General features: G+C 40.6%; 1 protein-coding gene across 3 annotated transcripts in view; it reads left to right on the forward strand.

Annotated features, from left to right (window-relative positions):
* Positions 1-22,212, forward strand: part of kcnip1a (Kv channel interacting protein 1 a) — a 37,333-nt gene continuing 15,121 nt past the window's right edge. The window contains exon 1 of one of the 3 annotated variants that reach the window (XM_086085233.1): positions 1-103. In XM_086085233.1, coding sequence (XP_085941359.1) covers positions 16-103 — 88 coding nt within the window. In that variant the 5' untranslated portion in view covers positions 1-15. Of the gene's footprint in view, positions 104-10,099; positions 10,230-20,613; positions 20,878-22,212 lie in introns of those variants that run through there. The other 2 variants (XM_086085232.1, XM_086085231.1) reach the window with 2 other exon arrangements.

The raw sequence follows: 22,212 nt of genomic DNA on the forward strand, positions 1-22,212 counted from the left end.
TCTGCTCTGATCAGCATGGCTGGATGTGCCAAGCGCTGCAAACGGGCTGTTGTCAAGTTTGTTTTGTCCCTTCACAAACTGCTCACGGGAACCCTCATTAAAGGTAAGAGCTTGAATCCGTTTTTCTCAAGCAACATTTTATGACTTGCACACATAGTTTCAAACCGTGATTTTTTTTTAAACGTGGCTTGGTTGCATGGCGTTAAGAGACAGCGTTATTTAAAAGCAAGAGTCCAATCCTTTTATCATCTTTCAAGCACACCACATGTAATATGTTTTTTTTTGCGTTCGCCTTCATCCTCCTTTTGTGTGCGGGGCTGACCTTCTTCTTTTCTCCTCTGTACATTGTTCAATGATGAAAGCAGGCAACTAATAGAGGAGCAGAGATAAAGTTGATATAGGGCACATTTGTGATGAATGTGTGTAATAAAAAAGAAGGAGCCACACACACTGGATGCTTAGGGAGGAGCGGGTTTGTTGTTATTCATTAGTTGTTTGTGGCTTGCGCACTTGTACATATGTGTGTGTGTGTGTAGTTAACAAGGTCTTTCTTTTATTGCGTTGTCGTGCTTTTATTGTGGAAGCAGGAAATTACACACAAAAAGATCTGCCTTCAGGCACATGCACACGCATACACACACACACACACACACACTGAGAGCCACTGGACACTTTGTGGGCATGGGGAACATCAAAGATGACACGCATGCATACACATACACACGTGGTATTTCATTTTGCAGTACTGAGAACAGTCTTACACACACATTTTGTAGATGTGCAGTTGCCCTCGAGGTCTCTCGTCATCTGTTTCGCCCAAGTATGCACGCACATACAGTAGGCTGCATACCCTGGTTCAAATGCCAGGTTTTTGTGTTATATAAAAAAATGAGACCAAGAAAAATCATTCAAAAAAAACAAAAAAACCTTTGATGGGCACATTAGTGACAGAGGAAGGAATTTCTAACAGTTCCAGTAGCAGTCAGTGTTAGCACAAAACCTTCAGGTCTTTGCTAGAAAGAGGGGAAAAAAATACCTACTAGAACATCTGAACTCTGAGGTTAATTAAAGGCACTTTAAAATGGTGGCACTGTAGTGATGGGAAAATTAAGCTTCATGATACACTTGCGATATTTTTTTACTCCTCTGGATCAGTGGTTCTCAAATGGGGGTACATGTACAGCTGGGAGTACGTGAATTCACTCCAGGGCGTACGGGAGATTTTAAAATATATTTTAAAAGTATATGTAAATATTTCAGAAAAATAAAGTTCATGAAATTAATTTTATATTCAGTAGGCTATTCAATATCAGTATCCTAGAAACCCTGCATCTTCTCCATACTAGAATGGTTTGACCCAACTTGTCATTTGCCACCTAGAATCACCTGTCAATCACTTCTAACCTTTATTTAAACTTTATTTAAAATTCCATCCATCCATTTTCTTAACCGCTTATTCCTCACAGTTAATTATTTCTTTTTGAGAGCAGAGCTTTACTATGATCCCAAAGGAGAACACTTCATGTTGATCAGATTTTTTATGTGCACAAATGTCTCAAATGTGTTCAATTTACAACGCCTCTTAAACCAAGCGTGCCGAGGAGTAAAAAAATAAAAAAATAAATCACAAACGCTTCATGAAGCTTTATTTTTCCAACGCTAGGTAGCAGGTGTGTGGTACTGTGGGGATTCGCATTTAACATGAGTTTGAGTGTGCTAAGTACATTTTCAACACAGCCACATCTAAGTTATAAGATGGTGTGCACACTTGTACAACCACATGACCATTATCCTCCCCCTTACCCTTCAAAAAAGCAATACTTATTTTGAGAGTAACACATAAGTCATTGACTACCAAGATGAGCAAGTTTTAGCTTGAAGAGTTTCCACTGTACTGTTTAATAATATCTAAATAAATAGTGATTTAGAGATAATGACTCTGAATTATAGTGTTTTAGAAAGTGTCATCTGGCGACACTTGAAAGCAGCTTTGGATTCATGGGTTGAGAAATAGGCACACAATTTAAGAAGATTAAATGTCTTACATTTGGTGGTTGGGAAGATGCTACACAGACCCAACTATTTGTATAAAAACAATTCAAAAGTCCGTTTCCCATCATCTGTCCCTTTAAACTAATTTCCATCTACCATATTTTAATGTGTCCTTAGTTGCTGAGTCTGATAAAATGCCGAACTAGATCTATAAACCGCCATGAGGGCATATTGATTGCATTGTCTTCACTCAAGGGCCCCAAAGCATTTGTTTTATTGTCAGAACAATGCTGACCTCTGCTGGTTGCTTTTAGAACATGCAGTTAACAGAAAGAAAAATCACAGCAATCCTCCCAGGACGGCCATAAATTCTTAAAAGCATCTGGAAAATTGAAGGCCAAAGTCAAACTTAGTTCTTTTTGTTATTTGGACACTCACAAACTGCTATTTTTGTGCAATTTATGTTCCCCTGCCCCCTCCACTGATGTTTTATTTAACGCGATTCTTTGGGAGCATAGAAGTTCATGTGAAACCACTTATCAAAACATTTTTGTCTGATATGCACGTTAGCAGCTAGGGGGCTCTGTTACTTTACTTGTGTTTCATCTACTGTATGCGGAGAGTGGGGATTATTATTAACTAGACATATTTCAACATTTGTGGGCTCAAGGCAAACCCGGTCATGTGGCTCTCCACATCTCAGTACTGCAAACATGTTGAATATTTAATGTTTATCATCAACTAAAAAGGGTGAATTTGAGAAAAAAATAGTCTTAAGGACTGAACAAAGCACGAGAATCACACATTTTCAATTCAGTTTCATAATTACTCCATAATTTAACACATCTAACAAAGATGGAATTGCATGAGAAGAAAGGATCATGAAAGATGAATCATTTTGATGTTTTTTGAAGCATGTGACTAAAAACAAATAATATTCTAATTACTTTGTTTTTTTATGAGAAGTTAGCAGTTGTCAGTGTTTGCCTAATCCAGGCAAGTCCGCCCCTAGTTATGAAAATTATTATGCAAATTTTCTCATTAAAAATTAACGTGACCTTATTTTCTCCTTAGACAGAGTGACCATGAGGTGAATTTGTCAAACTACTGCAGTTATACACTTTTTGTCTTCTTACAAATTTGACCTATACTTTCCCTCAAATTGATTCTGTCCCAGGGACAGCCTCCACTACATTATTTTCCCAACCCTTTTTTAGAGCGGTCAAGGCCAAATTGCCAGAAAACCGCCTCTTGCAGCAGAAACGATTTGAGCTCACTTAGGAGCGTGGAGGATTTTTTTTTTTCTTTTAACTCTGCTGCCTTCGTCAAGCTGCAGGCACCGATTAGACCTAATCCCCATCAACACATGCTCGTTTTTTTACTTTCACCCACACTGGCTGTCACATTCCTCATTTCTCTCCCCAAAACTTTTCTGTCCTGAGTGTGCCTGTGCCTCTATCTGAGAAAACTCTCCTCCGGCTGTTATCACTCAACACACCTTTTTGCATAGAAATGTATTAAAACACATGATATCTCACCTCCATTGAACTTGTTTTTGTCTTCTGCTGGCCTCAGAACAGCCTTGAACAAATGTGGTCGTTCTCTCTCTCTTTCTCTCTAAAATCACTTACCCTTATCTTTTGGAGAGCATTGCTAACTCTCATGAAGTTTCTTCAGACGTGATTAAAAAAAGTGTTCAAGAGGAATCAAATCAAGATACGCTATCAGGACAGTCTTCAAAGCGTCTTTTTAAGGAATAAGCTCGAGCTGATGGGTCTCCGCCTCCCTAAAATTCCATATTATTAAGGATTCATGATATTTTTACATCAGAAGTCACCAGGTTGACCTCCTGAATGTGAGTGTTGACCCATTGAAACCGTGTGACGGACGATGACAGGATAGCGGGCGTCGGAGTGGACTTGAGGGTCTACCCGACAAGACGCTCATTTCATAAGTGCCGCATGAAATATTCATCAGTGTCTTTCTCCATCAGATATTCTCTTTCCACCCGCCCCCCCCACACACCCGGTCCCGTGGGACTGAATTGCACTTTTTGTATTCCGCCAAGGAGGGAAAAGTGTGATGGATGTGGCGAAACGAGCACGCGGAGGCAAAGAAAGACAAATGAGAGGATTAAACTGTGTGTGTTGCATTGCTAATGTGTGTTACTGTGCTTTCATGTGGCTATTAGTATGTATGTATGTACATCTAATGGCGTGAGATTGGTTTCAAAATGCTATCATATCACTTAACGGCCTTGCAAATGCTTATAAAACCAAAATTGTGCACAAGCAAGACATTTGTGTGATACTAGTACTGTACTTCTAGTTAACTGGTAGAATTTTTTTATGTCACAAGTATTACTTAATAGCACACAGTCAACTAGTGCACTGTTTTGCCTTAATTGTAGGATGGTGATCTCCAACTAGTGCCAAAGTTGTCCTACTAGTGAGAACAAAGAGCAGCATCGTACGTCTTTCCTCACTATTGCCTTCCATTATATTGTACTATATGATATTTCTCTACACAAATATCGATATGTTACCAGTGTAGTGTATTGTATATAGTAGTGTATTTGTTTACTAGTACGCAAAATAGTAGGGTTTAATTGCATACTTAGTCGACCAAAAGTGGCACTAGTAATGGGTAAAATGTTCCTGTAAGACAAAAGTCCTTCTACTAGTACACTGAATTGTCATAGTAGTGAGGACAGAGAGCGCACTAGTTGATGTTAAAACGATGTCAAATAAATGCTCAGCTTCTTTGGCATATTGTTTCGAGAACTACTGTACGTCACTGATGAAGCAAAAGCTCTGGTGGGCATTTTAATGCTACTAGTCGGGTCCAGGAGGCTACTAGTGTGAGACACATGCATACTAGTTGGGCCTAATAGTGTTTAATTGCATTATTGTAGTGGGACATAAGTGGCACGAGTAGTGGAAACATTTTTTTTTAGTTAGAGACAGTCATTGTACTAGTGCAACTCAGTGATTTTACTAAATTATAAAGGCTATTGAATAAATGCTCAAATAGCTTATTTCTCCTCACTTGTAAGACAGTTAGTTACATTAGTAGAATGACTAGGGCACACTAGTAGAACCTTCCACCACTTTTTGACATTTCTGCACACTAGTAGGAAAACTTTGGCATACTAATAGGGCAACAATGTTTTTAGTGGACATTTTGGTGCTACTAGGCTCCAGCAGGCTACTAGTATGATGCACATGTCTATTAATGCAGCACAGTTATTAATTAAAAATTTAAAATAGAGGTCCCAAAGTGACACCAGTAACGTTTAAAAAAACAAAACAAACATTACTAGCACAAAAGTCATTCTACTAGCGTGGCCTGTTTGTTGTACTAGTGCACTAGTTCGTGGAGCTTAAGCCGTAAATGAAGGATGTGGAATAAACGCTGAACCGGCTTCCCATCCGTGCAATGATTATCACCTCCATCACTCAGCCTGAGACACGGCCACCAGTCAATGGAGGTGTTTGTATGCGCTGCGCACAACACAACACAATACTTCACCTGGAAGGATAATGACTTTGTGCCACCTTAACTAAATTGTGCATTTGTAGAGACAAACAGCGGGACGGCAGGAATAACACAAGCAAGGTGATGCTGTGCGTAAATCATTTGGAGCAGGAGGGAAACCGTAGCGTTAATATTGCAGGCAACAGGTTCAACTTCCCGTTTGCTTGTTTTGTTGTTGTATTCCAAGTGGCGCCAAACTCTCAGCAAGGACCTTAAATCACCTTCTAAACACAATCTTTTTATGGGGATACTTGATGGTGCTCATGAAGTTGAGTTTTTTTCTTTTTCCATTTCTCTGACAGGCGGCATAAAGTATGTAGAAGGTGAATCTGGGCACAGAATCATTCCGGGACAAAGAGACAGCAGCCTTGATGCGACAAACGGAGCGTTGTGAGGGATGGAGCTCTCAATCAATTTAATAACCTTGTAACCTGTTACAAGGCTGCTCGTATGCCATTATTTTAGTTGATAACGATCAGGGATCGGAGATATTTGTCTTAATTGACCTTCTTTCCCCCCCTCCTTTTCCCCCCAAAATAGACTGCAGTCCGAACCTACTTCCAGCCATCTTCTGTTGTCCTCGGGTCATGGTCAGCTGGACTCTAACCCAGCTGACAAATATAAATATAGACAAACAACTATGCACTCCCACGGATAACGTCAAGTCATTGATGAAATGAACATGCATGTTTTGCAAATTTGAGAGGAGGACAGAGAAAAACCACACAGCCGAGATTCAAACCCTGAACCTGAGAATTGGGAGACGGCCTTGCGAAGCATTTACAGCTATTGTAATAATGAATAATTATGACTTATTATTCTGTTGATCAAAACCTCTATGTATAGGCCTGCTTGAGCAACCCAAAAATTACAGCACAAGGATAATAAACCTTAACTTTGATTTAATAATAATAATAATAATAATAATAATAATAATAATAATAATAATAATGCAAACAAAATGAACTTTTGACAATAGAATAGCTAAGCCTTAAATTGTTTCCTGAAGTGCAAATTCTACTTTGCCATTGTTTACATTCCCACATTGATTGTGGTCTCGGACCTTGTGCAGGAGACACGAGATGGATTCTTAGCAGGAAGTCTTGGCAGATCTCCGAGTCATCCTTCCTGAGTCGTGTGGGGATCACTGAGCTCGCCCCCTCCTCGCAGCCCCCGTCACCAAAATCAATCTGTTGGTTCTGATGACTCAACACAGCAGATCCTCGTTCTTGGCTCTGTATGTTCTCCATCTTCATCTCCTTTCTTTTATCCTCCACCTCCATCCTCCACGCTCATCTCCCGCCTTCATTTCCCCCCGCGCCCCCCGCCCGCACCCCTCCCGTGTCTCATCCCATCATCGCGCTCCTCACCTCTATGTGCTCGTCAATATGACTGATTACATCCCACCTTCATCAAATAGGAGCAGACAGATTTGTTATTCACTGCCTCCTCTCATCCACCTTCCAGACTCTCTCGTGTTCTCCTTTTTTCCCACCGTTCATTCATTCATTCACCTAGAAAGGTAACCTGGCTCAATCCAGTTAAAAGGCCTGATGTGTAATGGTTAATAAGTGATGAGAAAGAGGTCATCCACTCAGTCAGCATGCCAAAAAGATCCCCAAAAAAGCCTGGACAAGAAAGAGGAGCAGTACACGTCAAGGCTTGGATGTTGTTTAATGACGTGTTGCTCTCAATGACAATTTGAGGTTTATTGTCAGATTTTTTGCAAGCGTGGTAAACATAGACTAGAATAGAATAGACTTATACTTAAGTACAGTATTGAAGTATTTTAACTATTTTACTTATGTACATTTTTCTGGTGTATCCTTTAGTATTATATTTTTCAAAAAGGCTTTATACTAAAAAAAAATCTGTTACTGCCAATGATTTTTTTTCTCTTCTCAGCATGAGCGCTTTGAAAGTTAGTAAAACTGGTAAACTATTTCTGTACAATAATCAACGTAACACAATTATCAATGTAATTGACTGTAAAAATTAAGTCAGTAAAGGATATTCAATTAGATGCCTCAGCAAACTTCCGCAAAATTAAGCAATTACAACATTTCATTATTTTGTATGCAATGGTGAATAGCATGAAATGATTGATTTAGCATGGCGGAAGATGAATGAGTTTTCTCTCTTTAAACCAAATGTGATCTTTCGCTCACCCCAATGAAATGTTTTGAATGATCCCCGAGGCCATCGGAACCTTCCATTGAATTTTTATGAAATGATACTGTTATCTCAGTTCTGCATTGATGATTTGCAGTGAAGTGTCTGCAACACTTTCTTTGATGGCCGCCAAAAGCCAAATTAACCACAACATACTTTTAACCATCATTCTAGTGATGGAATCTGGATTAGTGGGACACCATTTCACAAATTTAGTAAGACAACGTTAAAAGCACATCAAGTTTGAATTGCTAAATGAGCAAACTATCAAAAATGAACAAAATAAAAAATGAAAGGCCTGCAATTCATAAATATGTCAGACACGTCTGGAAAATTAGCTTACATCACAGAAACATATTACTAAAAATATTCTTCGAAAATTTGTAGTGAATACACAATCTGACTCTGAAGAGCTTGAAATGCTATTTTACCCTCAAGCCAATATTTTCCTCATAGTCACATTTAAATTGAGGTATGCCTTAGGAAAATGTATCAGTTTGTGTTTGGCAAAATGTCCACACAGTATTTGACAAGTGGAATTCAGGAGCTTGATGATGAAGTGCTGCATCCAGGAGTGAAAATACATTCTATGATTTTATAGCCATGACTATGGCATTTAACTTCATCCCTATTTATAAATCCAACTAAACTCAAACATTCTGCTCAAATATGAATTACGAAATGGCTTTCTACTGTGTATTGCATGAACATGTCAGTCATTGGCATTTATATGTGGATTTGTACCCCCTTGTGGATTCGCCCTCTGTAGAAGAGATGCCTTTTCAAAACTCAAGTTGAGGTCAGCCATGTTTCAGGAACATTTAACTGGGCTTAGCATAGCATAAGCACACAGTTCCTGTATAGACATCAAGGAAGTCCAGGAGGCATTCATTCATTCATTCATTCATTTATTTTTAACAGTTTTTGTACAATCCAAGTTAGGGCCACGCCAACAAATATAGGTACTGAGTACAAAGTTATGTTTTGTGACTGAGCAAGATGTTATTACTTCACGCATGACTTGCTTAACCCAAGTAATGACGCCACTTGCTTGGAATTTAGACGGCACTTGATGGATCTTTGCCGCAGTAACTTGGGACTTGCTCGAAACGTTAAGGTTCTAATTCACTTGAGACTTATGCACATATATGTGATTTACTTCCACTTGGTGTCTGTGTGGAGGGCATTAGAAGAGAGAGTGGCAAGGTTGATGTGTTAGCAACCTTCAATGACATTCAGAGGACAATGCTGTGGACATCCCCGGTGAAGTTTTACTACAGTATGAAATAATTGATATCAAGTGGTACACTAATAAGGAGTCAGGACTTTAATATATTTGGGTAAAAGGGATCATCAGCCTGCAATGCCTGTCACACAAGTTTCCTTATCTTGATTCTTCAGCTTTTATTTTGAGTTGAATCTGTGTTGAGTGTGTGTCGCTGCCAGAGTGGACTCAGGCTCATTACAAAAGCGAATAAAAAATAAAGTACGTGTTGAGATGAGCTACTGCAAATGTCTGTCATCATTAAGACTTTCACTTGTTTTCCTCTGCTTCCCTGCTTGACTTTCTATTTGCATGTAGATGGTCAGCAGCAGCTGCCGCCAATAGCTTCTCATATACGCCTCCATGATGTTGTGACTCTATTACTGTCCTTGGTGACCCGTACCTGAATTCCTTTATTTATTTATTTATTACAGCCTCATGATAGATGATGTGATTGAGTTTGATAGTGGCACTGTGCAGCTGAATTATTATTTTTCTTTCTTTCTGGGATATAGTTCATATTCAATGTAGACTAGGAATCGAATTCTGAAATTAGGGTGGATCTATTGTTTCCTTCTGCATACAGGGTTTATTTCAGAATGATTTCTTGATATGTGTGCATATATCTGACCTCCTTTTCCTGCCAACAGCCCCTAGTGGCTACCATGCTATAAACTTTGCCTGGCAACAAGTGACTGTGCAAACGTTCCAATTTTATTTCAGCCGTTTTTTTTATTTTAAATATGACTTTACATTTTGCCACCGAAAGAGAATACAATAGACTGCTATGCAAAAGTGCTGCTATGACGATATTGTATGCAACCAAAATGTTGAGCATGGACATGGAGGTCCCCATCAGGGCTGTTCTTTAACTCAAGCGCTACAAGTGCAAATAGAGACGTAAAACTCAATTTAGTATTACAAATCAATCCACCTTGACAGTAGTCAGGAAGCAGACGAGCATCTCTCTAACTAATTGCCATTCTACATTCGTCCGTACTGATTCGAGACCGTAACCCTATGTGATCCCCCCAACTTCTCAGACCGACAAATCCCCCCTCCACGTCTTTTAGTCTGTGCAACAGCGTGCAATGCTTCGTTCTTTACCAGACAGGACTGAGAGCAATAGAAGGGAGACACGCAGACGGGGAGGGGAAGATACATAAAGAGGCACGGAGGAATTGATGATGAGTGACAGCGAGAGAGGCAAAGCGAGGGAGAGGGGCATGTAAAAGAGGCGGCTCCAGTCACAGCATCGACAAAGGTAGCTTCAGAGTGCATGTCCCACCCCTCACCCCCCACCCGATATAATCCACTCCCTTACTCATACAAACTCTCATACACACATGCATAGAGCCCCGAGCGGATGATGCTAGGCTGTGTGGGTGCGAGGAGGCGGCATGAGAAGTGATAGCTGTACTTGCACACATGCAACTGGCTAATGGACTAACTTAATTACAGCGCACGCATCCACTGACGACACACGCCTTGATTACAGACACACGCACACACACACACACTTGCGCGCACAGTGCAACCTCTCTGTGACCAGCTGTCATCATGGGTCTTGTAATGGGGACCTTCTCCATGCAGTCCAAGCAAGTCAGCTTCCACAGAGGTAAGATTTGTTTTGAATATCTCCCCACTGAGCTTGTGTTTGCTTTACGGATGAGGTTGTGTCTTTGTAGCTTCTGGTTAAACTTGTTGTGTGGTCTTTGCGCTCATGCATATTGCACAAGCAGTGCATTATGGGGAATGACTTGGATGTGTAGTGGTAAAGTTGACATCAAATAGTCATTCATTATTGGTTTATGGTAAAGCCCTCACGGGACCATCTGTCCTCTGTTTGAACTGCAGATTTGGGAGTGTGCGCTTGTGTGTGTGCGTGTGTGTGTGTGTGTGTGTGTGGGTGTGTGTGTGTGTGTGTGTGTGAATTAGAAGAGCCGTGCCATTGGGCATGTCTATAAAAGGTGATAGTATTTACCTCCCTCTGCTTTCCAAGCCAACCTGCTTCCTATCGCTCCTGCTCCTGTTTGACAAGGGAAAAACTGGCAGAGGCTCTTGAATGTGGTGACTTCATACACTGAAAATGTGGAAAAAATTTGCCCCAGCAATGCATAGTCCTGAAACGTGGCAGTTTTAGTTTGTGTGCTGTGAATGCGCATGCACGTGTTCTGCTGGCATTTGGCCGCGTTCCGCCTCACATCTGTTGACCTCCAACCTCATGTTTGTCACTTGGCAGATCGCGTTTCATCAAGCGTATCCCAAAATGCAGTGCAGGAACACACCAGTGTGACAGACTGTGAATGTTATGGAAGTCCCTCATGAGATTTCCTTTCATGCCAGCCATATTTACTGTGTTGTGACTGTCAAACAGTGGCAGACTACACACATTGTGAGACAGAAGGGGGAAAAAACGACATTTTTACGGACCTTATAAACGCTTGAGTGAAATACAGGCATATATAGCTTCCTGCGTGGGTTGTTTATTTTAATTTCCATCCTGCGCCTCATTTCATTGCATGGCAACAGCTCTCAGCAGATGCTTCAGATGGCTGTCGAACGAGCCACTCGAGGCTCATTTTCAAGGTGGATGTTTTTACCCGGAGAAAAACAAAGTGAGAGCCACAAGAAGATAAATGAAGCAACACGCCGTTGAAGGGAAAGTGGGCCGTGTTGTTCCGTGCTGCGCTCACGCTTACAAAGCAAAATAAAGATGTATTCTGGGTATTTTTTGGTGAGTGTTTGTGTGGAATCTTCCTGCTGGCTGCGTGAACTTCCAAACAGCACAGCACTTTGAAGTTGCCACTGCGAGGTGATGTGCTGGATCAAGGCGAGGGATGAGACAAGGAGGCAAAAATGGAGAAAAGTTGAGAGAGGAGGCAAGGTTGCTCCTCGGGAGGGGGGGGGGGGGGGCTGCTCGCTGAGTGTCAGTGAACGTGCATGTGTGTATCTGTGTACGTGCGTGTGTTTCACCATCTGCTGCGCTGTTACAAAAAAAAGTGGCCGAATGGAAGCAGGGCAACACTCATTTTGCATGCCTGGACCTTTCTTGATCAGAGTCCAACGACCAGCTGGGAGAAACCCAAAAGGAAACTTTTGTAATTTATGGACATTAATAATCATTCTGACTCACATGTGCAGTCACGTGATCTGCACTCCACCAAAAATCCATTAAAATGACATGGAGCAATTGTCAGTTCAAACGCGGTGTTGAGATGTATTCTGAGCTCATTCTTATTAGCAGTACGGTTAATTAGTGGTTGGCACGTCTGCCTCACAGTTGAGAGATTCTGGGTTCGAATATCAGCACCAGGTACTGCCGCTTCCGCCCACATTTCAAAAGATGCATACAATATTAAATATATTAAAAAAAACTTGACTGTGGGTAATCAGTTTTAAATTGTAATAACAGTCTTCACCACTAGATGGCATACATCACTTACTAGCCACGCTTCTTTTGCTAAGAGGGGACCGTGTCATGGTGGTAAGCAATGCCAAAAACAAGTGAAATGAGGTCGTACGATGCAGGTTGGCGTGGGTTCGCTTCCACCGTGTTTATATGTGCGTGTTTGTGTGAGTGAGTGCAAAAAAAACCCCCATTAAATGAGGTCAAGAAAATTATGTTTCAAGTAGAAAAGGACGATATGTGTGTTAAGCAAATTAAAATGCAAACCAGTTTGAGTGAAAGATTTAAACTCGGTCACCACTATCGACACTGATCTCAAAAGTGCCCAAACAGCAGCAATTTAGTTTTTACATCATAACTGTTGACAGTTTGCTTGAAGTTGCTACATGTGGGTCCTCCAAGAACATGGATATATTGAACGCTTAATAGTGTTAAAAACAATATGGTGGCTTAGACAAATGGCTTCACAGATCCCGAGATTGGAGACACCCAGAGATGAACTTTACTGTACTGTTTTAAGTAACATTTTAATCAGTGTTATTTAACGTATCTGTGTAAAAGAGACAGTCCTCCAATAAATACAACTACATAGGTTGTTTTGAAAAGGTGCCAAATTACGACTAAATGTTGCATATTATTATATTTGTATTTTAGTTTAGCGACCTCTATCAGATATGTTAAATAGCGCAATAGTCCAAAAGCAAATTTCGAACCCGCTCCATCTGGTCCGAAGAGGAGTGTTTATCTGACTGAGCTATTCGGCCGATGTTTGTTTTCTAGTGGTCTACAACCGCACTGTGCCTTTTCCTAACCTCAACCATTAGAGTCCCATGTAAAGACGTAACGTGTACTGTACAACCTCACTGAAAGCTTCATCCTAACCCCAACCATTAGTCCGACGGCGAATTGACATACATGTCAACACTAAAAAAATGCTCTAAGGGTGCACTCACACTAGGGCCATTTCTTCCGTACCGTACTAAAGCCTTGGTAAGCTTTTTTTTTTTTTTTTTTTTAAGTAGTTTAAGCAGTTAAGAAAATGGATGGATTGTTTTTTTTAAACAATTTTTTGAATTTTTTTTGTTTTGTGGCTGTAGGCTGCAATCAACCCCCCCCCCCCCAAAAAAAATCCCAGAAAACCAGGAAGGCGACGCCTGTGAGAAAGCCAAATATGAATTTTACAATTATTGGTATAAACAGATGAATTATACATTTTATGTCCAAAATGATATTTTTGGGTGTGCGTTCGCCATCACACAATAATAATATAGCCCTTTAATAGTGTAGCCTAGTTCCTATGAAGTGGTGATGGAAAAAAAGCCATGCAACCAAACACATTTCTCACATGTAATTGTGCTGTTAACAACAAACGCTGGCCTTTGTCGACACTTTGACTTTTTTAACCCCGTGTCTTGTTTCCATGCTCACCTATCTCTCTGCCAAGTGGATTTTTAACGCTCTCACTTTGTCTCGCTCACATTTACAAGCGAGTTCTCCCTTCAAGATTTTTGCATTTATCTTCCCTGAGCTGCTCTTGGGCTTGATCTTTGACGATTCCATTTTCTTCTGGGCTCTGTTTCTCTCTTGTCTCTCTGTTTCTCTCGGTGCCTCTCTGACTCAAGTGCAGAGGATATAATCTAACATCTTTCTGTTTGAAGCCTCAGCCTGAGCATAAGCATGTGCCTATACGAGTGTTTTCGCGGCAGTGAGTGTTGCGGTGTGTTGGACTGCTGCAGGGCTAAAGAGTTGAAATTATGTATTGTTAATGGCGCTTTATAGTATCCACCATTCTCTCTCGTCCCCGAACATCAAAAGAAGTGCACCAAAAGGACCAATTACGGCAGCAAAGGAGTTTTAGTAGATGCATGACAACATTAAAAGCATTTTGCTGTGGATAATTCCCATCTGCAACTGTGTGCATGTGTGTGTAGTGCTCTAGGAAGCATCAATTTGATTTAATTATTTGTGATAAAACGTCAGTGCTTTATTTTTTTGCCGTTACCAATGCAATATGAAACTCACATTTAAATTTAATGCAAAAACATATATAATAATATCAATATGCCACCCACGACATATTTGCATAATACTTTCAGACAAATTCTTTGCTGGGTTTATCCTAGATCAACAACATTTTCTACGTGATTTATCTCTGTAGACAGCTCAGCCTGTGCTTGCCCTAAGGGCCCTTTGTTCGACCGGAGCTGATGACAGAAAAGCGGATGAGTTTTGACTTCTTTTTTTTTTTGCTTTAAAACTGCGTGCATATTTAGAATTTTGCCAACTAATTCAGTAGGACAGTTGAAGTGAGTCACTTACAGTAACGTGTCACATTTTTAACATACACTCACAGGGAAATAAAATTCAAAAATGTGTGGGAGTTGAGGGGCAGAAGGTTAAAGCAAATAAGGAAACGAAAGAGTGGAATGATGTAATGAAGGACTTTGTTGCTACATTTTACTGACAGTGTAACTAAAATGTTAGATATCAAGACAATACAGCACGATACCATCAATACCATGTTTGTATTTATATATATATATAAATAAAAATCAAAACTAGAGAAATAAAGAAGTGGGGGGCTGGGAAGGAGAGAGACAGGAAAGCAAGATGGGCAGATAAAATTTCATATCCTGATGCTGGTTGTATAATTACACTCATTCAGCATAACATGATGTTGGAAAAAAAACAACAACACATTATTGTGCGCCTCAAAACTCCCCTTATTTCTCTCAGTTTTTATCAAGCTGCTGCCTGTCGCCTGAAATCCACTGGCGCCCACAAGGGTTGGCACAACTTACATAGCTGTCAGACATCCAGCCGGTAGCGTGATGATGAAGAGGATGACTTCCTTTGTCCTGTAATGTAGATTGATTGATTGATTCACACTCATTGCTCTCACAAAGCTCAACTCTTTCACTCCACTTGACCTATTATTTGATGTCAATGATATGATATCAAGATGTAACCATTAAATTGTGTCCACAAATTGAATAGTTATTCAAATGTGAATCATTTTCATAAAAAAAATCCTGCACCAAATGGAATGAGTCCACATAAACAGTTTAGCTGAAAAACTATATTGAACCCAAAAGGCTCAGTCATTTCCATATTCCAATGCCGACTGTGGCTTGGGGGTTATTTAGTCATAATATTCAATAATTAAAAGCGCTTGATGAGCCCATGTATGTTTTTTTTTGTCTATTGCACTTGATTCCACACATTTTGTATGAAATCCTCCAAAATGAGAGCAGGCTCACCTTTCTGCTCAGACATAAGTTCGTCTCCTCCTTCCTCATTCATCTCTGTCTGCTCGCCATTCCTGCTGCCATTTTCTGTGTGATGAGAGATCAATAGCAAAGCTGCCATTAATTATTCCCTTTTTAATAATATGATGGGTGCGAGAGGCACATCCTAATAAAGATACAGAGACGCGAGGAAGGAGCCATTTGAAGTAGAGCGGATATTGATATTCCTGGCAGAGACAGATGTGTGATTATATGTGCATACACGGAAGAGCAATATGTTGAGCTGTTAGCTCACATGTTAGCTGGTAGGCTCTTAGAAGCTTATAAAAACCTCGCAAAGGGCTCTAAATTTCAATAATTTCCAAATTCCAAGTATTCTTTTACCCCAGAAATAAAATGTTGACAAGTCCTTGCTCTTTATTTTGACTCTTTTCATACGTTTCTTTTTCTTCCCGCCTGCATCTCATTCTAATCTCCCCTGGAAGCTTTCCTGGCCTCCTTTCTTCTTGCGCTTCTTCTTCGTTTGCCAAAAAAAATGGTTACTTTCCTTATCCTCCACATGTTCCACGTGTCTTCCCGCTCTCATCGTTGTCCCATTTTTTCCCTCTCTTTCCTTAAATCTGTCATACACACTTAAATACCAACGCCTCCTCTCACTACAAAACAGATTATTAAAAGGGAAATACGCGGACACAGGCCTGTCACCGACTGACTATGCCGCGACAGAAATGGATTAAGACGTAAGATTGGCTTGCGGTTTTCAAATGACAGCAAGACTGTGAGCGAAGATTTATAGGTGGCGATGGCGAAAATAAAAGGTTAGCGGCAGAGGCGGGATGCCGGGAGACAAATTCCCAGATAAGGGAGTGGGGAGAGAGATAGACGGAAACTCAGGATGAAGTCAGGAACGTTGACGATGGGTTAGAAATCATTTTGATGGCCTGTGAGGTACAATCCTTTTATATAAGAAGAAACGTGCGTCCACGTGTGTGTACATGTGTGTGAGCTGCTTGGATGAGTTTTCGAAGCCATTCTCCTCCTACTTTGTGAGTAAATAGCCGCTCATGAGCCACAACATTAGGTACACCTTCCAATGCAAGAGTTGTATGGAAAATAATGCCTTTATAAAGGCAGTGATTATTACTTTTGATTGACACTTCAGGGCAGCCCACCAGGCACATTATGCACTGAGGGAAACAGTATGTTTATCAAATGTCATTATGGTTGTATTGTGCGCTGCAGTGGCATAGAACGGCACTGCGTCATACTGTGCTATTTTGTTACGCTTATTCACCTATAAAAGGGCCTGAATGTTATTCTAAAGTATAAATACAATAACGAATACGATAGACTAATAAATGAATGGGTCAATGTTACTATTAAGCGCCTTTGGTGTCCTCATCAGAATCACTCAATCGGGATGAACATGTTGCAGAACAATGAAACCTCGGAGGTCTCATTGTAAGTGGCCAATTATTTTTCCAGACACAGTGCAATGATTAGCTTATTAAAATGTTTTTTCTTAATTTCATACATTTATATTGGACAGAGAAGTGTCAGCAAGCACACATTTTGGTGTTTGCACTTAATTTATAAATACTATAAGTAAGGGAGTTTCACCAAGTTGCTTTTCGAACAGCATAACATCAACTTAATACAATAAAGATGAGATTCACTTGAAAATAGGAACTTTTTTGAGTGAAAAGCATATTAGGTGGTAATGACATGAATCCCTCTGACTGTGTCAATCAAAATTGAGCATTATTAGATTGCAAGAATTTATCCAAGTTCACCTAATTGGCCCAAAATTATTATTTATTTACTAAGAAAAAATTATTTTTGGTCATCTTATCTATGCTAGTGACATATAGTGACCATCAAAACTAAATGCTCTTCTTAGATGGCAAAAAGTACAATAATCTACAATTATACAGTAAAAAGTAATTATCATTATCAGTTTTCATGATTTCAATATAGTATACAGTGCTGAATGTTTGGGGAGGGAGCATTTTTGTTTTGGTAATGTGCCGTACGATTTTCAGAATGTCATCTTACATAAAAAAAAACCACACATAAGATGAGATGAGATGAGATACATATGATATATTTACCCAGCGTAAAAATTCACAGCGTTACCAGCAGCAATGCACATCATCACACATCATATGTATAGTGTGTTCGGGTTAATTGAAGATTGTCTGTAAGTGTGAATTGTTTGTCTATATGTTCCATGCAATTAGCTTGCGACCAGTCCATGATGTAGTCTGGGATAGAGAGATAAATAGACGGGTAGAGAGACAAATAGTGCAACTGTACCTAATATTGTGTCCGGTGAGTGTCGATTTCTCTCCTCATCGAATTGTTCCAAGTACTAGAACTTCCTAAAAGTCATGCTTTATGTAATATTTAGGGTTAATGAAAGAAAGAAAATAAGCCAGATTCCAGCTCTCTGGGTTATTATTATTTGTATTATTATGACAGGTGGCTTGACAATAAAACAACCCTCTTTTCTGCCGAATTCTATCTTTAAACTGTCAAAAAGCGACATTTTGCTTACCGAAGCTGTTGGAAGTCTATGAAATTGTCTGTTTGTTGCAGGGTGTTGAGGGATGCGCCAACATGTTTACGTCCTGCGGTTGATTTGCAGCAGATGATTCCAATTTGCTACCTGTTGTAAACTGGGTCATGTCTGCAGGCTGCTGGATGCGGAAAATGCCATCAAGTCGTTTTTAACATCGGAAGATTCTGTCACCCTCAGCAAATCTTGAGAGAGCTCAGTTCACAGAAAATCAAAACTATTAACTGTACATGCGTGTTGCTATTTTTTATGGGTGGGAAGGGGGCGGGGGCGGTGTTTGTGGCTTTTAAAGTGGTACGTATTCAATAGGGCTTAAGACTGCAGTAGGTATTAGTGTGATCTGAGAACATAAACATTATTGGTATTGGTAGTTTATTGCTTTGAATATTTTCTTGACAAGTAAAAAGGTTCATAACACATTACATTTTGACGCCTTCTTAAAAGAATCGCCCGAGGCATCTTTTCAGATTTTTCAGGAAACACAAAAAAATGAACCACTTGCATCATGAGGAGATGATTTAGGCAGAAAATAATTTTTGCAAAAAAATTAAATAAAAAATCAATTATTTTAAGAGGGTGACAATTTGTATTCAACTTTTGTCATTCATCTGTACATTTAAGATTTTCTATTTCAGAAAAGCATTTCCATTTTCAGGTTCAAATATCACCTTTTAAGACTGTTCCTTTTGTTTTTTTCTTTGTCACTCATTTGATCATTGACAAGTTTTGCCAAAATAGGTAGGCCCTTCGCATCAGCACTTCGCTGTGTTTTTTGTTGTGTTTTTTTACCTTGTGATACGAGCAAAATTTTGAGCTACAAGTGCGCTTTAGTGCCCCACAGCGAGCAGGCCGCAGCAAGCTTCACAAAATCAGTTGGTGGCAGCAATTCGCCATTAAGATGTTTTTTCACCCGCCACTCTTGACTTGGCCACGTCAATGTTTTTAATTTTAATGCTGGACATTATGATGGTATAAATGTGTTTTTAGGTAGTACTTGGTGTAAAAAATAAAGTAACAACTGGCATATGTTTTACAGATGGATGCCCTTCCTGACTCCAAACCGCCCTCGTTGTCTTGGTTTTGGACCTGCAGTAATTTTAGCTGGCTTTCCCCACCAAATGCTACGTTGCGTTATAGTTTTTAACTTTTTATATTAAAGGGAAAGTCAAGTCAAAAAAAGTCTCTGAAATATGTTGTATGCGCCATCACTAGCCTAAACACAATTAATACTAAATTTGTGGAATATGAATTAAGCAGCAAATTCCACCCATTGTATCCAACTAAGGGGGGCGGCCATTTTGCTACTTGCTGTTGACTTAAAATGACATCGCCGTTGTTCAGTGTTTAGATCATGACCAATTACAGCTGAGTTTGGTCATGTGAATCGCGAACTGAGCCATGATTGGTCGTTACCTTAGCCCCGAACAAATGTGATGTCATTTTCAGTCAACAGCAATTGGAACATGGCTGCTCCCTAAAAAGGATAAAAATGGGTGCATAAAAAAGAAAAAATCTGCCTTATTGGAAAGTTTTTTTTATTTTTTAAGCTGCTGTACACTAATCTGCATTTTATACCTCATGTATTGGCTTGTTTCTGTATCATTTAACCACCACCCTCCACCTGATTTATCTTCCTCAACGTAGCACCTTGTTTGTATTGATTTGATTGTAAATGAGTCGCACTTTCATCGGCGCAGACAGGAGCACGCCCCCTCCGCACACTTCACACTTTTATCTGACACTTGTCTTCATCCCTCTATTACGACTACATTAAATATTTCACTCCTTCTCAATCCCTCGCCTCTTTTAATCTCTCCCAGTCGCCTTTCCTCGACTATAAGCTCCCGTTTTATACGCTCTCCTACTGGCTGACAATTTTCCATCCGTCCTTTCTTCTATACCATGAGAGCTAATCTTGCAAACTCTCTGTCCATTTCGTTTTCCCACTCTGGCTTCTTGATGGATGGAGTGAAGGGGCATGTTGATGGATGAAAGTGGCTTTTCCTTGAAGAAAAAGTGTTGCTGGGACAAAGCAGGAAGTGATGCATGGGGCACAGACAAACACTTGCATAATTAATTTGCACTTTTAAGGCATTATTCAAGTCTTTACTCATCTGCATATTCGTCACGTTAAGAGCGTGAAACTAAACTTTTTGCCTCCCGGTGATTCATTGAGTGTTGTCTTCTAAGAATCGAACGCAGTCCAATTAAATAATTCGGTGAATACAAATCCTGGTGATTTCACTCTGAATCACCAATGCTGAGCTCCAGCTTGTTTTGATGGGAGAAGGGAGAGGGGAGAGACCCCCAAATAGGGGTGCAGGCGAGTGAGAACGGGGGGGGGGGGGGGGCAGAGTGGTGAGAGAGAGGAAAAAAGAGGAGGAGCGTGCATGGGGAGATGGGGTGAGAAAGCATGATGAGAAGGAGGGGTGTTAGAAAGAAGGTTTGTGCTGAGAGCAGAGAGATACTGTAGAAAGAGAGAGAAAAGGGGGAGGTAAGATGAGAGGGTGAAGGAGTACGTGTATTTTGTGTGTGTGTGCGTGTGTGCGCACGTGACGAAACACATCCAGACTTCGGCACATACGGACAGACACTTGTTTCCACGACGACGTTTCAAACATGGGGGCTGTGGTGGGCACGCTGACCATGGGGACCAAGACGAGGAGGCTATCCAGTGGTGAGGGACCACGCACACGCACACGCACGCGCGCACACTCTGTCATTCATTCCCTTACACATGTTTGAAAAAGGCAGTCAAACTTGTAGAAATGTGAACTTTTAGAGTCTTTGGAATGCATACATGTGTGCATGCATCTTCAAGACATGCAATTTATACTCTTACACACGAATGCATCATTTCACGCCATATTACATGGAGGCAGGCATCATCTAAGACAATTAAACTTCTACTAATGTGAATTTTAATTGCCTGCATGCTACTTTGGATGGCTACAGCGCAAACATGCTCACGCAGTTTTAGATTGCTATAAGGACGTTTCAATTGGTGCTTTGTTACACTTGTCTGAGACAGAGAGAGAGAGAGCGAGGCATAGCCAGAATAGACCAACAGGTTTTCCAAATGATAAACAATCCCTTTTATCATGCCATAAAGTTTTACAACTGTGAGTGTATTATGTGCCGTGAGAGCGCACACGCACGCGTGTGTGCGTTCAGCTTTAGCAGAGGTGTTTGTGTCACTCGGTCCGTCTGGTGGCTGCGTGCGCCGGCGGCGGCGCTGGTAAACACGCGCACGTCGAAGGTATTTGTCACTCTGCTCACACACCACTTTTCCGTCTTGCAGTTACCTTGGAAGCACGGTCGCCATGGCAACAAAAGATGTCAGTTTTGGAGGGGCGGGAGGGGTCGGGTCGGGGCTCTTGATGCGATGGGGGTATTCCTGTATGTGCCGATGACGTGAGGCTGAAATGTTAAGGAGACCTGTTGCCTGGAGGGAATGTGTTGCGTCTTGTGAAATGTGGTGAAGCTCATTCATGTATAAAAATGAAAAGAATTTCAAAGTGTGCTCCGGTGAAGCACACTGAGCAAGAAAATACTGTCCGTTGATTGCATCCATTTGTTTAACGTTATTGGCTGATGAGGGCTTTTAGCAAAAAAAACTAAATGGGTGCAAATTAGCACATGCAGGACATTTTCCAAGTGAGTGCATATGGCTGCTTCCATCGTTTGGAATATTCTCACTCCTACTCGTGTAAACACCTTTCTCATGGGTGTTAATAAAGGCGGAGCATAAATGTGTTGCTGTTTGGAATAATGAGGTGGCAGTAAGGTGCAAACATATTGTGGGAATATGACTCCCCTTTCAATGTGTTAACAAGCATTTCACCTGTGAAAGAAACGCTCTATATGGACAAATAGATTGGGTCATTACTCACAGGAAGTGAAAGCGGAAGAAAAATGGGTCTGGTCCATCCTTTGCGGCTATAATGGCTTCCAAGCCTCTAGGAAAACTGTCTACAAAATGCCGGAGCACGTCTGCGGGATGTTTTGCCCA

This window comes from Leptonotus elevatus, chromosome 9, assembly GCF_054856555.1.
Source record: "Leptonotus elevatus isolate MCC_2025b chromosome 9, RoL_Lele_1.0, whole genome shotgun sequence".
NCBI classification, from domain to species: Eukaryota; Metazoa; Chordata; class Actinopteri; order Syngnathiformes; family Syngnathidae; genus Leptonotus; species Leptonotus elevatus.